This window comes from Magnolia sinica, chromosome 8 (assembly GCF_029962835.1).
Source record: "Magnolia sinica isolate HGM2019 chromosome 8, MsV1, whole genome shotgun sequence".
Classification (NCBI taxonomy): domain Eukaryota; kingdom Viridiplantae; phylum Streptophyta; class Magnoliopsida; order Magnoliales; family Magnoliaceae; genus Magnolia; species Magnolia sinica.
The window spans coordinates 12,875,258-12,894,408 of NC_080580.1; the positions used below are offsets into that span (position 1 = coordinate 12,875,258).

General features: G+C 40.7%; 1 protein-coding gene across 1 annotated transcript in view; it reads right to left on the reverse strand.

The window, feature by feature from the left end:
* The window catches only part of LOC131252909 (E3 ubiquitin-protein ligase PRT6-like), a 34,833-nt gene extending 17,652 nt beyond the window's left edge, over positions 1–17,181 (reverse strand). Inside the window, exon 1 of the mRNA XM_058253689.1 lies at positions 16,940–17,181. Coding sequence (XP_058109672.1) covers positions 16,940–16,999 — 60 coding nt within the window. The 5' untranslated portion in view covers positions 17,000–17,181. The remainder of the gene's footprint in view (positions 1–16,939) is intronic.
* Positions 17,182–19,151: the final 1,970 nt, after the last annotated feature.

Genomic DNA, 19,151 nt, shown 5'->3' on the forward strand with positions numbered 1-19,151 from the left:
ATTAAATATAATATGCAAGATTTCAGGCTTAGATCCTACCAATTTAGAAACAATCACACAAATTCCACGTCCCACATGAAAATCTAAACATTCAATTAAAAAGGAAAATCTATGCGGGTCCAAGCCGACACAGGCTATGACTGGACCAATAAAAATTATAAACCAAACGATGTCAAAGGGAAATAAAATTAACTACTCATGCATAAAAATCAGTCCTTAATCCAAGGGATTCCCTAATTTCAATTCAAGAAACCCTAAGGTGATAAAAATGGGCAAATCAATTAGGGATCATGTAATATAGGGTCAGGATTAATGAAAAACGGCTATGAGAGAATAAAAGATGATAAAAACCTGAGCCAAAAGATGATCCCGCGTGTAGACAACAACAATGGCCCAGACGGACGTGTGTGTGATCTCAGTCGTACGTTTGTGGGGTCTACTATTCAGAAAAAGGCCACCTTAGCCCTGGTCGGCCAGGGATGGACTCCAAAACCCCCAAATCTCAGCTCGATCCGATGTACGGTTTGTGCGTGGTGCTCCGACGAAGTTTCAGCTCGCCGGCGGGCCGAAATCTGGAAACCTGTTGTGATGAAGAAATCTGATGCAACAAAAGGACAAATTCGAAGTACGGATGGTGGGGGAAGATGGAAAAAAAGATGATGGAAGATGGGGGTGAATTGGGATCGATATGGCTTCGCACCATGTTAGTTAGCCCTTCGAAAAGGGAGGGCTTCGCACCCACTTTTGAATTCTTCCACAACTCACGAAAAGAGCAGAAAAATAAAGCAGGAATTTTTTATTAACTTCAATGAATGAAAAGAACTACAAGGGGTGCCTATTTATAGGGAGAACCCTATACCCAAAAACTCGCACCATGTGCGACACCTATTACTTGGCGATGAAGTAAACTAAAATAAAAATCAAACAAAGAAATCTAAAGCATTCACGATGTTCTAAATAATAACAATAAGCAAAACCTAAAATATAAAACCAATCCAACGAGTGGGCCACAATCATGAGATCCCATGGTGGGCTTTTCTTTACTATCGGACCACTTTTCTGAACCAAAACTTGACTTCTAGGTAGAAGGCCCTCCCTGGACGTCGTCATCGAGCCAGATCGATGGTGGGGTCCTCCTTCTACGTACGTACGTGGGGGGGGGGGGGGCGTAAGTGCGCGTGTGCGCGTGATCTCCCCATCAATTCTCCCCGGCTGCAAAGATTTCGCCACTGGCGAAATAAAACTCCTGAACCGCTCCAGGATGTCAGGATCAAGTCTCTGAAGCTCCTACTCAGTGAGCCACGTGCTGTCTGAAGCTGGGCGTGACTTCCATTTAATCACGTACTTCTGAAATCCGCCGTCCGACAATGAAACTATCTGATGGTCCAGGATATCCTCTATTTCCTTTTTGGGTGTGTGAAGGTTAGGTATGGGAGATAGAGGCTGGAAAAATGAGTCAGGAAGGATAGGTATGGGAGGTAGAGGCTGGGAAGATGGGTCGGGACGGGTAGGTATGGGAGGTAGAGGCTGGGAACATGGGTCGGGACGGGTAGGTATGGGACGTAGAGGCTGGAAAAATGGGTTGGGAAGGGTAGATATGGGAGGTAGAGGCTGGAAAAATGGGTCGGGACGGGTAGGTATGGGACGTAGAGGCTGGGAAAATGGGTCGGGAAGGGTAGGTATGGGAGGTAGAGGCTGGGAAGAAAGGTTAGGAAAAGTAGATATGGGAGGTAGAGGCTGGGAAAATAGGTTGGAAAGGGGCCATGGTTTAAGGGATAAATATGGGGAATCAGCATGGGTGGGCGAAGGGCCGGACAAAGTATCAGTGGTCCCCTGAAAAGTAACTAAATCCTCCATATCGGATGTGAAACTAATTCCCATGGAAGGTGGAAGATCTACCTCATACACATTGAGACCGTTTCGTTTTATAATTTTGACGGGTCCAGCGCTACACGCGTGTAACTTACGAACGGCCCTCGAAGGATACCGCTCGGGCCTGATGCAGACCATCACAGAGTCCCCAATATTAAATCCTTTGAAACATTTGTACTGGTCTGTAAAAAATGTGCAATGTTCATTATTAATCATGATCTTCTGCCTGATTTCTTGATGCCATGAATGAATGCGCAAAAGACTCTACAAACTCTGACGGCCTATGGGACAGTGACATAGGGACAAGATCAATAAATTTCCTAGGTTTATAATCAGTAACGACTTCACGAGGACTTAGACCTGTGGACATATCGACAAAATTATTCAACGTAAACTCGGTTGTAGGTATTACGATGTCCCATGTTCGAGTGTGCTCTATATCCCTCCTAGGGGACTCATCCGGTAGATCATCAGGACAAACATCACGAAACTCATCCACTACCGGAATGACCTCAGTGGTAACTCTACACTAACATCTGGTGCACTCTCTCCAGTCACAAGGCTGCACATGTTGTACCCCTCAAAATAGCGGTCTTAATGTCCCTCATGGGGTGGATACACAAGTGCACGCCCATAACTGATTCCTTGGCCAACTCCATTCATTGGTCTATCCTTCAGGCCACCTGGCTGAGATTGGACATCTACCCCAATGGTGGGGTTTGTCCTAGCGATGGTCTTTAGTCGAGCAATGCGTTCATCAAGCTGCTCAAAGCATTGGTCCATTTCCAAGCGCTTAATCATAAACTCTAACTTTTGGGACTTGTTTAGTGACTCTTGCAATTGTTCCATGTTTAGTGTAGGGTGCCAACCAAAATTTAGCAATATAGTTGTCAAAATATAAGAGATTTATTTATTTATTTATTTTAAAGAATCGACCTAGTTTCTAAAAAACGAAAAAGGAAAGTTTCTAAAGAAACAAATTAGGAAAGCTTCTAAAAAAAAAAAAACAAATTAGAAAAGTTTCTAAAAATACAACTTAGTTTCTAAAGAAAAAGAAAAAAAGGAAAGTTGCTAAAAATAGAAAGTTAGTTTCTAAAAAAGAAAAAGGAAAGTAAATTAGTTTCTAAAAAAGAAAAAGGAAAGGAAATTAGTTTCTAAAAACAGATTAAGAAAGTTTCTAAAAAATTAGTTTATAAAAAAAACAGAAAAGGAAAGTTTCTAAACCTAGAAATAGAAAACTAATTTAATTACTAAAATAATTCAAATAAGGGGATAACAGAAAATTTCAGCAGCTTATTTTAGGGTTTATGGACCTCTAAACAGCCATATATGATGAGAATTGATGCGCAATGGACATAAACAACCAAACCCTAAACATGTAATGAATTCCCCTACAAGAACCCTAGGCTTTGATACCAAATTTGATGCAGGACATGGAAAATTAAATACGATATGCAAGATTTCAGACTTAGATCCTACCAATTCAGAAACAATCACACAAATTCCACGTCCCACATGAAAATCTAAACATTTAATTAAAAAGGGGAATCTATGCGGGTCCAAGCCGACACAGGCTAGGACTGGACCAATAAAAATTATAAACCAAACAATGTCAAAGGGAAATAAAATCAACTACTCATGCATAAAAATCAGTACCTAATCCAAGGGATTCCCTAATTTCAATTCAAGGAACCCTAAGGTGATAAAAAGGGGCAAATTAATTAGGGATCATGTAATATAGGGTTAGGATTCATGAAAAACGGCTATGAGAAGATAAAAGATGATAAAAACCAGAGCCAAAAGATGATCCCGCGTGTGGACAGCAACAATGGCCCAAACGAACATGTGTGTGATCCCGGCCGCACGTGTGTGGGGCCCATTATTCAGAAAAAGGCCACCTTGGCCCTGATCGGCCAGGGATGGACTCCAAAACCCCTAAATCTCAGCTCGATCTGATGTACGTTTTGTGCGTGGTGCTCCGCCGAAGTTTCAGCTCGCTTGCGGACCGAAATCTGGAAACTTGTTGTAATGAAGAAATCTAATACAACAAAAAGACAAATTCGAAGTACAGATGGTGGGGGAAGATGGAAAAAAAGATGATGGAAGATGGGGGTGAATTGAGATCGATGTGGCTTAGCACCACGATAGTTAGCCCTTCGAAAAGGGAGGGCTTCGCACCCACTTTTGAATTCTTCCACAACTCACGAAGAGAGCAGAAAAATAAAGCATGAATTTTTTATTAACTTCAATGAATGAAAAGAACTACAAGGGGTGCCTATTTATAGGGAGAACCCTATACCCAAAAACTCGCACCATGTGCGACACCTATTACTTGGCGATGAAGTAAACTAAAATAAAAATCAAACAAAGAAATCTAAAGCGTTCACGATGTTCTAAATAATAACAATAAGCAAAACCTAAAATATAAAACCAATCCAACGAGTGGGCCACAATCATGAGATCCCATGGTGGACTTTTCTTTACTATCGGACCACTTTTCTGAACCAAAACTTGACTTCTAGGTAGGAGGCCCTTCCTGGACGTCGTCATCGAGCCAGATCGATGGTGGGGTCCTCTTTCTACGTACGTACATGCGTAGGGGGGCGGCGTGAGTGCGCGTGTGCGCGTGATGTCCCCATCAGACATCCACCCCATCAATCAGATGCACCCTTCCATGGCGGACCATGAACCTAAAAATCAAGTCAATCCATGACTTGGGTGGGCCACACCACAGACAACAGTTGAGAGTGGATATACACCCATTGAAATTTTCATGATTGTTTATAGGGCTCACTGAGATGTTGTTTAGAAATCTAGCCCATCCATTGTGTGTGCCCCACTATGATGAGAGGTCACACCAAGTTTCAGTTGTATCCAAAACTCAAGTGGGCCCCAAGAAGTGCTTTTAGATGTTTTAGGCATGATTTCATACTGATTTAGATGGTGTGGCTCACTTGAATTCTGGATACAGCTGATTTTTGTGATATCCCATAATCTAGTGGGGACCCACCAAATGCACAGTGTGGATGTCCAATACACATCACAGTGAGGCCCACACAGCTTGGCTCCCATGAGGTTGACCTAATGGTATACACACCCCACAAAACCCACGCGTACACATACATATGACTAATGCTTGCACGCAACAAGTTGTCGTGTGGCGCCCACCATGTCTTGGGCGCTGATAGACACCGTGGCGGGTAAGGTCCATTGGTATAATTGTGGATCAAACAACGCGATTTTTTTATTATTATTATTATTTTCATATCAAAAGGCAGCATATACAATTCCTGGCACATTCAGGCTTCCCTAAGAAAAAAAAGGACCTGGGGAAGACTATCATAAAAACAGGGAGAGGAAAATCATGAGAAATTTGCACATCATCTTATAGAAACTATACTAAACGAGCTCCACAACTTAGACGCTAGGAGACACCATTAGAGGCAAGCCTGATAGCGCCTAGGCCCACCTTATCCAGGAAGAGCAGCCCACCAACATGGGAAGGAAGATCCGAGAAATTGCGTACCAGAGAGTTTGTTTGACACTCGCTGCCCAAACAGGCCATACCATCAGTCGGCGCATTACCTTCCCTTACACAATCGAATTAAGAGTCAAAACACGAAAATCAACGGTCCACTCAAATCAACTACACAGAGAAGACGAGCTAATTCACTTACTTGATCCGATGGCGATGATGGTATGCCGATGCACACGAGCAGACCCTTCTCTATATCGGAACTTGTGCACCACGTATCCACCGTGCACAGCGCATGTCACTACACGGATCTCTCTCTGCACCACGTATCCACCGTGCACACCGCATGTCACTACACAGATCTCTCTCTCTCTCTCTCTACACAGAAAACTCCACCCAGCCCCTCTCTATCCTTAAATAGGAGTGGAGAGGCGATGGGTGCTTAGGCGATGTGCTAGCAGCTTATCCTGATGCCAAGTTCAAGTGGGCCCCATTAGGGGTTGCCCAACACTCTAACATGTGGGCCATACATGGGATGAATGCATGCATGCTGCCAACATCTCCCACTCAACCTCGTAGTGGGGAACATTGTACCATGGGGTCTACTCCAACAAGACTGATTGAGATCGCATGCAAGCCATAAGAATCAGGGAAGTGGGACTAGCCAGGATTCCAGTGTCTCTACACATAGGTGATTACACACTAAGTGACCATCACATTAGCACATAGCCTCCCAAGCTCTCTAGGGCCTTCCCTAGACCTGCATGACCACACCGAATAGAGACAATCATCATCCCACAAAACTCGATAATGCCGTGGCAGATAAGTCTCAAAGTGTGTAATCATCCTGGGAACCTGGTGTCGCTGCCAAGAAGTCTTTCCCACACAACTACGCAATTCAAAATCGACTAAGCCGCTTTCTTAGCAATACATCCCGGGCCGAATCAATCATAACCATCGTACTGTACGTTAAAGTAGTGACACTCAATCTCATCCTCCTATACAAAAAAGTGGGTAGCTGAGGGTATAAAGTTCACCTACAAGACCAGTCTGCTTGCACAATGCACTAACCAGATCGGATCATGCACTAGTAGGTAAATCAGTCCTGAAGCGGAGTCCAACTCAACGCTCCAAGAATGTGGTTACTCATCTACAACACAAAGTAGACATTACTACGCATATGTTGGGTCTACAATGCGCAGGTCCCGCCTAATGCGTCTGAATCTCGCCCAACAACTCCTAACCTCAAGATGAGGTCCCGCCTAAAGCACGCGAGTACTGGCTCATCAACTCCTAACATGGCTCCATACAGGCCATGACATAATCAGGAGATAGAGGTCCCGCCTAAAACATGTGAGTTCTGGCCCAGCAACTCCTAACCTCGTTGCTAGAGGCCCCGCCTAAAGTGCGTGAGTGCTGACTCAGCAACTCCTAACCTCGCTGCCATTGTCAATGTCATTTAACTCCCAGAGTCTCGTCACTAGTCACTCAAAGCTATCCATTGCATGGTGGCACGGGCTAATGAGCACTAACACATGCAAAATATATCTGAACATGTCCTACACATCAAGAATTTAAATCATGTATATATAATTGTGACTAGAGGCAATCGTGCCTTAACTCGCACTTCTTCATCTTCTATATCACCATAGAAGGCGGTTGCACCTCAGCGTGCTTCCATATCCTGAACATGCCTCCCAGGCGCATGTCAAAGGTGGTCAATTCCCATGCAAGTAGGGAAGACCAGTTTACCGACAAAAAAATAATAATAATAAATGACCAACACATGGTCCACAACTGATGATCTCAAAGGCCTAGAAAAATTGATTGCGCATGAATATTTAATTGATGTGAGAAATATAGAACATTCATTCAAAATACATGACATTAATAATTTACATCAACCACTCACGGGAGTACATGGGCTCTATTCTATTACTTTGGTGCAAGTCGCAAATACTATACAATGGAATCTCTATCATTATAACCAGTGGGGAATATGACTAAAAAGAATTTACATAAAATTATAACACCCTTACACAAAATACATCAAACTCTCCTCAGTCCCATTTGCCTTACATGTATTTCAAATATATCTCTAGCAATTGGTTTTGTCATAGGATCAACTAACATCTCTCCATTGGAAATGTACTTCTAGTACAACTTGCAAATCTCTCACCTGATCTCTAACATAATTATACTTAATCTCAATGTGCTTAGATTTCTTGTGGTGTTTTGGATCCTTCGCAAGGTCAATGGCCGACGTATTATCCATCTTTACCAAGAGAGGCCCTTTAGCAGCTGGAACACCTAAGGTTCTAAAAAATCTCACAATCCACATGCCTTCTTGTATAGTTGTACAACATGTGATATATCTGGCTTCTATAGTTGAAAGTGTGGTCGAAGATTGTTTCTTGCTGCTCCATGAAACAACTCCATTCAGCATAAACACATATCCAAAAGTAGACTTACTTTCGTCTTGATCATCTCCCCAAGATGCATCAGAATAGGCTTGCAATTTTTGCTCAATGCCTTGATAACATAATATATAGTCCTTTGTTCCTCAAAGATAGCGAAAAATCCTCTTGACCGATTACCAATGTGCTTGTCCTAGATTACTTTAGTATTTGCTCACAAGACTTACAGCGTAACATGCCTAGCCTGGTACAAAGCGTGGCATACATGAGGCTACCTATGGCACTAGCATACGGTATAGATGACATAATCCGCTTTTTAATATCGGACTAGGGACACATGTTTTTACTTAATTTAGAATATTTATTCTTTGGAGTTTCAACTAGCTTCGAGTTATGCATCTTGAATCGTTCTAACTTCTTCTCGATATAAGATGCTTGCGACAAGCCCAAAACTTTCTTCGAACGATCTCTTATGATTTTCACGTCTAATATAAAGTTCGTTTCGCCAAGATCCTTCATTTCAAAAATTGAAGATAGTCATTCCTTGGTCAAGAGAGGCATTTCCATATTGTTGCCAACTAATAGAATGTCATCAACATATAAAGATAATATCAGAACGTGCCTTTCAGATCGCTTTACACATACACAGTGATCTTCACACAAAGATTCTAAAAGAAGTGACCGCCTCATGGAATTTCATATACCATTGCCTACATGACTGTTTCAACCCATAAATAAATTTTAAAAGTTTGCAAACCTTGTTTGCCTGACATTTTTCAACATATCCTGCAAGTTGTTGCATATAAATATCTTCTTGCAAATCCCCATTCAAAAATGTCGTCGTCACATCCATTTAGTATAATTGTAAAACCAGGTACGCCACCATAGCTAAAATTATGCAAATCGATGTAAACCTAGTTGCCAAGGAGAAGTTTTTTCATAATCAATACATTCTATTTGCGTGAAACCTTTTGCTACTAGACGAGCTTTGTATTTGTCAATTGAACCATTTGTTTTTCTTTTGATTTTGAATACCCACTTATTTTCAATTGTTGTACGGCTAGCTGGAAGATCAACTAGCTGTCAAACATGATTTTTCATCATTGAATCAATTTCCTCGTCCATGGCATGAATCCCATTTTCGAAATCTGAAAATGTTAGTGCGTCTTGATATGAATCAAGTTCATCTTCATCAACTACGATGCAAGAATACGATTCACCTTCTATCTTAAAATATCTTTTAGGAATTCTTCCTCGCAAATTGCGTTGTAACTCCGGAACAGTAGCTGATGTGCTCCTACCAACTTCACGAATCATGGAAATGCCTTGATTGTCATTGCTTGGATTACCGCTCCCACTTCCTTGAACTATATCCGGTGTCTCATAAAGTTCTATCTTTATCTTGAGCTTCTTTCTACTAGGATACCTATCTTGTACAAATGTCACATCTCAGGACTCGATTTCAATCCACCTACCTTGATCTTCATACACCATCACATGCCCTTTTGAGTGGATAGGATACCGGATAAATGTGCACTCTATCATTCTTTTATCTAATTTACTTCTATTTGGAGCGGGAAGGAAAACATGACCTAATGAACCCCATGGACGTAATTCATCTAACGATGGTTTCCAATCAGTCCATAATTCAAAAGATGCCTTGAGAATTGATTTCGAAGGAAGTACATGCAATATGTAGGTGGCTATAAGCAATGCATCTTCCCAAAAATTAATAGGTAAATTTGCATGGGCCATCATGGATCTAACCATATCCGATAAGGTTCTATTTTTTCTTTCGGCAACGCCATTTTGTCGAGAATAAGGCATAATATACTGTCTAGTAATATTGGCACTTTCACAATATGATTTGAAGATGCCAGATGTGTATTCTCCACTCCTATTTGTCCTCAATATTTTTATTATTTTATCCTATTGATTCTCTACTTCCAATTTGTATTTTAAAAAGCAATCACACTCTTCTGATTTGTGAGATATCAAATATATCATTCCATATTGGGAGTAATTGTCAATGAAAGTTATAAAATACCGACACTCATTTCGAGTTCGAACATTCAGATGACTACATATATCACTATGTATGATTAGCAAAAGCTCTTTACATATATTTGCTTAGGGAAAATGTTTCCTAGTCACCTTCCCTGACACACAATATTCACGAAAGGGTAAATCTATCTTTGTCAATGTTCATAGCAAGTCATCTCTTGCTAGCCTAACCATACGATCTTTTCCTACGTGCCCTAGTTAGTTATGCCACTTAATATATTTAGATATAATACTAGTATTAGTTAAACCAATAAAGGATGAACTACTTGGCATTGATGAGAAGGTATTTGCAACATCAAGTTTGAAAAGGTCCCCTGATAATTCTCCCCAGGTACGTATTACACTGTTCTTTCTCAGTGAGACTGTATCATTACAAAATCTTACATCAAAATTTTCTTTTACTAGACTCGTAACAGACAATAAATTTCTTCTCATTCCAAGAGCAAAATGAGTATCTTTAAGTAATAGAGAATGTCCCATCTTTGACTCAAGGTGGTATGTACCAATTCCGATGACATTCTCCGACGCATTGTTTCCCATGTACAGCTTGTGACTTCTGAGTGGGATAGGCCAAAAGTCCACAAGGCTATCACTATCCTTTGTTATATGCCTTGTTGCCCTTGAATCCATAATCCATTCATTAACATTTAAATCGGTTATCAATACTTCGGTACAAACACAACCAATGAGTGGAGGGAAAATTACCATATTTCGATTAGGGCAAGTCCTAGCCCAATGCCCTTGCCTTCCGCATATAAAACATGAGTCGTCAGTCGTCACCTTGTCCTCTTAACTATTTTCATGTTCTCTCTACCTTGTGGCCTATGATCAATGTATGCATCTCGAGGCTGCAATGGTTGTGAAGGTTTGATTTATTGGTGCCTAAGTGGGTATGGACGACTTCGAGGCGGACGTAACTATGATTGGGGTGGTCCGTTTGGGTAACGAGGGAGATGGAAATGAGGAGGAATGGGTGGGCGATAAGATGAATGGAATTGGCTAGCGTGAGCATGTTGTCTACCTGGTTTCCTACACCTTTTCTTTGATTGATCAAATCTCTTTTGACTTTCTGCATTAAAAACAACACTGTTGCTAGACTGAACGACCCTAGATTCAATCTCATGCTCTAAGTGATGGGCTAAATCCTTGATCGTTTTCATCACTTCATTGAAGTTTAGGATGTATTTTATGTGAGTCCAAGAATCAGGTAGAGATTGAAACATAGCTATGACTTTCTAGTTTTCAGTCATGGCACAACCTACATTTCGCAAATCAGTCATCATTTGTTCCATTTTCCTAATGCGGTCTTTAATAGAGTATCCTATAGGCATTCTATATGCATCAAATTCCATTTACATCATCCTTATCTTACAATCCAATATTCTAGCATATGAACCAACCAGGGCATCCCACATTTCTTTGGCAGTTTCATATATCTCATATTTGGGAATCAATTCTTTATGCATGGAACCAAGAAGGATACTTCTAGCCATTCTGTTATTTTTCTCTCATTTCTTATACTCCCGATGCTCAAACTTTAGCTTCCTTATGGGTAGATCCTCATTTTCTATTGTGGGTTTTTCCTAACAGTTGTCAGTGTCTACAATACATCCTCGTCATCTAACAGAATTCTAACAACCCTCCACCAATCATCAAAATCATTGCCATCAATTTTTTCTCCTTTCACAAGGTCGGCCACAATTGATTTAGACACCATTTTATCATTACATCAGGTGAGAGAGTGTCCTATATCAATCAATCGGAAAATACATTCGAGACATTTTTTATTCATGCACAATCATCATCAGTGGTTCAACGACAACATCACCTAAACAAATTGATGCGAGGGCAATGCGATCATTGTCAATCTAGCCCAAAAGTTCCACTTACCCAATTGGGTGTGGCAGAAATAATCAAAGTCCAAGTGACAATAAAGGAATCCCTCCACAGCTAGAACTGGGCAAAATCCAACCAGATCCAATCCGAACCAAAGGCCAGGGTCAGGTTGGTTCAAGTAGGCCCACTCAAATCCGAACGTATATCGAGTCGAGTTTGGATCAGTGGCCAATCAGAAACCAATTCGATCTGGGATCTGGTCCAATTTAGTCGGGTACTATATAAGTAATATGTACTTTATTATTTTCACTTTTTTACTACCCGCCTCACCCGAACGAAACCCTAATCCCTCCCTTCTCTTTCTCTACCCGAACAGCGCCGCACCCACCCATCTGTCCTCCTTTCTCTCTTGATTTCCCTCCATTATTTCTCTCCTTCTTTCTCTGCAGATTTCCCACCTCTCCTTCTTTCTCTCCTCATTTCTCTCCATTTCTCTCCCGATCTTAATTCAGCCCAGTCCGAATCGACTAGACAGACTCAACTCGATCCAACTCGGTTCGGTTTCCCTAACTGAGTCGGACTCGGTTCGGGTCAGGCCAGCAAGGATTAGGATCGGATTGAGCCAGCCTTGCTAGACTCAGTCCCAGATTGGATCGAGTCGAGTTGGACCTAATCCGGTCCGGCTCGACTCGATGCCCACCTCTATCCACAGCAATAGCCAAGTGACATTCACAATAAATTACAAAATTAATGCAATGCCATAAGAAATCTATTCAAGTAATATGTCATTGTGGGCCACCATCGAGTGATACCCAATAAAAAAATATTATATTATATTATTTTATTTTTATCATTATTTGTTACATATTCCTGTGCAGTGATTTGTGCGAGATAATATAAAAAAGAAGAAATTATAAATGCCTTCGTTGGAACTGCGCCTATTGTTGCTCCGATACCGTTGTTGGGCGTAGACGGACAGTGTGGCGAGTACAGTCCATTAGTATAATTGCGGATCAAACAATGTGATTGCACGACCAAATTGAGAGTTGAAACACGAAAATCGGTGGCCCGCTCAAATCAACTACACAAAGAAGACGAGCCAATTCACTTACCTAGTCCAACGGCGATGATGGTATGCCGATGCACATGACCTCGAGCAATCATAGGAGCAGACCCTTCTCTATATCGGAACCTGTGCACCACGTATCGCACATACCCACCGTGCACACCACATGTCACTCACACAAATCTCTCTCTCTCTCTCTCTCTCTCTCTCTCTCTGTACACAAAAAAAAAAACTCTACCAGCCCCTTCCTCTCTACCCTTAAATAGGAGTGGAGAGACAGTGGGTGCTTAGGCGGTGTAACGACAGCTTATCTTGCTGCCAAGTGTCAAGTGGGCCCCACTAGGGGTTGCCCAACACTCAACGTGTGGGCCATACATGGGATGCATGCATGTTGTCACATGTGGCGCATGCATGCTGTCAACACATGGCACATGCATGCTACCACGTGTGGCACATACATGCTGCCAACACCATGGTGTTTGTATGACATCTTGCCCACTTAGCATGGTTGTCTTTTTTTTAAAAATGAAAAGACAACCATGCTAAATGGGATAGCCTAAAAATCAGCTCCATCCAACAATTAGGTGGGGCACATCATAGAAAACTATGAACAACCACTCGAAAAACTCTATGTTCATGTGAGATGCCTATAAGTTCTTTAAGTTGTAAGTAACTTACAAGTCAGTCACTAACATGTGAAAGTCATTTACAGATAATCATGTTTGGATGTAAGTTGTAAGTCACTTATAGGCATGTTAGTTTTTGTGTTTGGATAACCTGTAAGTTACTTACAGGTAAGAAGTTATATATTCATATCCAACCAAGTTTAGCGTAGGGAATTATTCCAAAATTTTATAATTACATTTAAAAAAAAAAAAAAAAAACACTTGGCACCAAATATACAATTTTGTTAGGCCCATCTAGATAAATATTTAAGCCAATTCTTGGGCTAAACCAATCATCAAGTTGGCCATAAAAGTGGGCCCACGAATTCAAAATACCTATAATACAGAGCAATAACTCAATATAAGAATTGGAAGGAAACTATGAGAAATTTTTAATTAGACTCATTTATAAATCTTTTTGTTGCAGCTAGATGATTGGGTCCTTCGCTGAATTTACAACAAGAAGAACTATGAGAAAATAGTGCAACATACTAAAGAAACATCCCACAAAGAGACTACGGATTCTTTCAAGGCCATTAAAGACGTTCGATCAACTAGAACTCCAGAATCATATGTTGATAACTCATTTATAGAGCTGGATCGTATATGATTCAAATTGTTGGAAGCAACTCGACTTTCTCACTCAATGTCAATCCTGAAAGCTTGAATAGAGCTTGATCATTGTATAACTTCCAGGGCCCACCAAATAATCAGATAATCCCAGATATCAAAAGTAGATAAGGAACAACATCTATCCTCAAATATAATTAATTGTGTAATTGGAGTAACTAAACAGAAATTAAATGAAAATGAATTTTAATTCTAATCAATATATCTCAGCATCTAGCAACATACATATTCATGCAAAAAATGTGGCACACAATAATCAAACACATAATCAGACAGTAACAAATAGTAACCCAGATCACATAATAATAATACAAAAAACGTAACAAATCGACAATGAATACAAATAATCAGACAACAAGGATTCTTGTGTGCGGGGCCCTTGATGGGGCGGACCACACGCAAGATGGTTTAATAAAATAAAAATGGTCCACTTTAATGAGCAATAGTTAAATTAAAAAATAAATTAAATTAAATATATAAAGAGCAATGATCCACCATGATGGACTGAACCATGGGACCCACCATGATGTATGTTTCCTCAATTCGTTATGAGGCATGGCCCAAAAAAAGAAAAAGAAAGAAGATCCAAATCTCAGATGGGCCACGCCACAAGAAATGGTAATAGAATGCCACCAATAGAATTTCTTGTGGGCTACAAAAAAGTTGGATCAAGCTTATATTTATGTTTTCCCTTCATTTATGTCTATGTGACCTTATCAACAGGTTGGATGGCAAATAAACATATAATCAGATACTAACAAATAGTAACAAATAGTAACCCAGATCACATAATAATAATACAAAAAACGTAATAAATTGATAATGAATACAAATAATTAGACAAAAAGGATTCTTGTGTGCAGGGCCCTTGATGGGGTGGACCACGTAAAAATGGTCCACTTTAATGGGCAATAGTTAAATTAAAAATAATAATAATAATAATAATAATAATATATAAAGAGCAATGATCCACCATGATGGACTGGACCATGGGAGCCACCTTGATATATGCTTCCTCAATTCGTTATGAGGCATGACCCAAAAAAAGAAAAAGAAAGAAGATCCAAATCTCAGATGGGCCACGCCACAAGAAATGGTAATTGAATGCCCACCAATTGAATTTCTTGTGGGCTACAAAAAAGTTAGATCAAGCTTATATTTATGTTTTCCCTTCATCTATGTCTGTGTGACCTTATCAACAGGTTGGATGGCAAATAAACATAACGATGGGCCCTATGAGGTCTTTTATGGTGGACGTTCAATCACCATGTTTCCTGTGATGTGACCCACATGATATTTGGATTTGCCTCAATTTTTGCCCAAGCCCTAAAACGAAATTGTGGAATTGATGGACGGTGTGGATATATCAATACATAAGGTGGGCTCCACTATCACAACCTCCCCGAATCGGGCCCAATTCATAAGCAAGAAAAAAGAAGAAGCTTGTAACCCTAGCAACCAAAGAGAGGCGCACAGCAATTGCCGAGAGAGAGAGAGTGTGTGAGGGATCATTTGGATGCATGTAAAGTCCTTAAGTTGAAAAGAGATTACAAGTAATCTGATTACAGGGGCTGTTTGGGTGTATGTATTTTCCTATAAAGGCTTTACAAGCTGTAAACATATTACTGCTTTTAGCTGTAATCTATAACTTGGTAAAAAGTCATGTTTCAAACTACAGATAAAGTCTTTACGGAAAGGCAGTATACACGTTAGAACACAACGGTTAATATACACTCATAATGTGGGGCCCACCATAATGTGTATGGTACATCCAATCTATCCATCATGTACTTCCCTCAATGCTCTCGTGTAGCCCCAGAAAAACAGCTCATCCATTATCAAATGGACCACGCGAGGGAAGGATGGGATATCGATCATTAAAAACTTCTAGATTGCATTTGGGGCCCACTGTGATGGGTGGAAGACATCCAATCTGTTTAGTGCATGCATGCTTTAATGCTCTCTTAGGGCCCTAAAAAAAATCAAGTCTTTCTTATCTGATTAGCAGATTTTGGAAGGTTCACCACTCTAGCTCTGTGATATGAATACCTACTTTATTCATTGTAAACACTTTACAAGCTAGCCAAACACACAATCGTAAATAGATTACCACTTAAAAGCCAAATGGAATAGCATGTAAACCAATTACACTTAAACTCTTTTCAGGTGTAATGTGTTTACAACTAAAAAATTTTTACAGGCATCCAAGCGACCCCTGAAAGAACCAATTGCAGAGAGAGAGAGAGACTTCTCAAAAATCCGAACATTGAGTCTGTAACCCAGCCCCCCTGCAGTTTCCTAGAAGATATGCCTGCAAGTGACTTACAGGTGAATTTCCTCCCCCAAACACCACCTGTACATCAGTTAAATTTTACCCAACTTACAGGCATCCAAACGCCACCTTAGGTCAACCGGTTCTCACGGTGGGACAACCATGCTAGACCGGTAAGATGTCTTACAAGCACCATGGTGGGCCCCACACGCCAGCTAGTTGGAAGTCGGACTAGTTGTGTGTGAGCTTCTCCCTATATATATAGAGAGGCATGCTCACCTGCGCACCTTTGCACACGTGTCATGGGCGTCTAATCCGAACGGTCCATTTGATGCGGCATCCCATGAAACCTAAAACTCTAGTGGGCCCTAGCAAAGAGAGATGCAAATCAAGGGACGAAACTGTCTTCTTTTTTCATGGCCCACCATAGTTTGGATCAAAGTAAAAGTTGGGCTCTAGAGTTTTCGCCGAGTGCTGCATCACGTGGACCGTTCAGATGTTGAAAACATCTTACGTGTAATGACTTCTCGAAAAGTTCGCACGAGTTCCGTGCGAACTGGTGCGCAGCTGAGCTTTCGTATGGAAAGGCATATACAGCGAGATGTTCGGCAAAAGTTCAGAGAAGGAATCAGGAGACAGTACCCAAAGGATGCGATCCCGAGGCGTGTTGTGTTTCGGCTCCGGCGAGGAATGGGGCTCCATGCCGGGCACGAAACGGAGCTGGATCCTGAGCCTCTACGTCCCAGCGTTGCTGAAGAAAGACAGATGGAAGATGGATACTGACAGGGACTTTCAAAGAAGAGGGGGTGGATTTCTACGGTGGGGATGGTTCCAATCGGCCTCTCTCTCTCACTCACTCTCTCTGGGTTTTGCGCCCCTTGTTCTTGCGTTTATGATCAAAGTAAACCTAAAGTCAATCTTCACTTCTTCTTTTTTGGTGGGGTCCCATTGACAATCTGATATAACATGAAAAAAATGGATGGACGGTGTGGATCTAACACATACATCATAGTGGGGCATACATAACTTTGCCACGTCACTACCGCACTAGCCATCATCCAGCAATCCATCACGGAAACGTGGTGTGCCACACACCACTGTGTAGATACAATTAAGTTTCGTGGACTTCACCGTAATGTGTCTTATCTACACCGTTCATCCATTTTACGAGAACATTTTATGACGTGAGGCCAAAAATGAAACAAGGAGCTTAAGTGAACCACATAAAGCAACGGAGACTGAAAGTCTATCTTTCTTATGTTTGTTTTTTCCTTTTATCTAAGTCTGATAACCTCTTAAGCAGGTTAGATGTCAAATCAACATTACAGGTAGACCCTAGGAAGGTGTATGTGTGGCTCAGTTGAGCTGTAAATCCGCCTCATTTGTGAGCTTATGACCTAAAAAGATCTCACCAAATGGATAGACAACGGAGATGTAACACATTGATCACTGAAGTGACATCACACACATCACACCATTTGGGGGTGGGCATTCAATCCCTGTTGTTTAGTCCACTTTGAGATTTTGAACTTCTTCATTTTACGAATCATGCGTGAAATGAGCGGGAGGGGGCATTGAATCCCAGTTGTTTTGTCAACTTTGAGATTTTGATCAGCTTCATTTTAGTAATCATGCTTAAAATGAGTGGGAGGGTAGCTTGATTCAAAACTTTTGTAGCCCACAAAATGTTTTTTCGTGGTGGGCAGTCAATCCCCGTTGTTTAGTCCACTTTGAGATTTTGATCTGCTTCATTTTAAGAATCATACATAAAATGAGCGGTAAAAACTAATAAATAGCATGAATGCACAACACACACAACAAGGCGAGCCCAATGACTATGGCGATACCCACTAACGTGTTACCAATAACCCTTAATCTAACAGAGATTGCTACAAAAGCCTTTAGCAATAACTTTCTACCACAGGAAGTTAAGTAGGACTACTGTGATGTTTGTGAGAAATCTACCCATTCTATTTGGAGCTTTTCTTTTTTCTCCAAAACATACTGTGACGTTAGTAATTTGGTGAAATTATCAAATTTCAACATTTTTGCCAAACAAAAATTTTTGGATTCAATATTAAATTTTAGTGTTAAGGAACAATTAACCAAATGGGCAATCTAACACTATTAGTATATAAAATTCAATACGGAATGGATCCGGTACCTAAATTAATTCTAGACTTTTTTATTCAGTTTACCAAACGCACCCCAAAACTATTTCCTCAAAACAGCTTTTTATTTACACCGTTAGCTCGAATCTCCTTTGTACTTTTTTTTTTTTTCGTATCAACGGAATCCACAAAATGAGGTGGAAGCGACTTTTAGGATACCCAATTGCCATTTTTGGCATCTCATTTTAGGGCATGGGACCAAAATCGAGGTGATCCAATGCACATGTGAGTCCCATGATAAGAAAAGGTGGGTCATCACTTACTATTATTGAAACTATCAATAGCTCAATTTTATGTTTTTAAGCCATCCAAACTGTCGCAATGGCATTCCTAACCCTTCATAAGGTCATTTCCAATGGCTAGAGTTTTACCCCTGGTCTAAAATTTCTATGACACCACGGTATTTTGGAAGGCTTAGGTTCAATATAAGTTATCATCTTGTCACTTGCATTGTAATTAACTTGAGCTTTTGATCTATATTATTTTTTAGACCAAGCCTTAAATTATATGAGAAAAATGGTGGACAACTTAGAATTTATTTTTTTATTTTTTATTTTGCGAAAAAGACTATTATGCATACGGGTGTACATCAAGTCGAACAGAGTTGAGTTGGCCTCAGCTCGACTCGGCTCGAACATTAGCTGACCTCAACTCAAACTTAGCTCGGCTCAATCCTCGAGTCT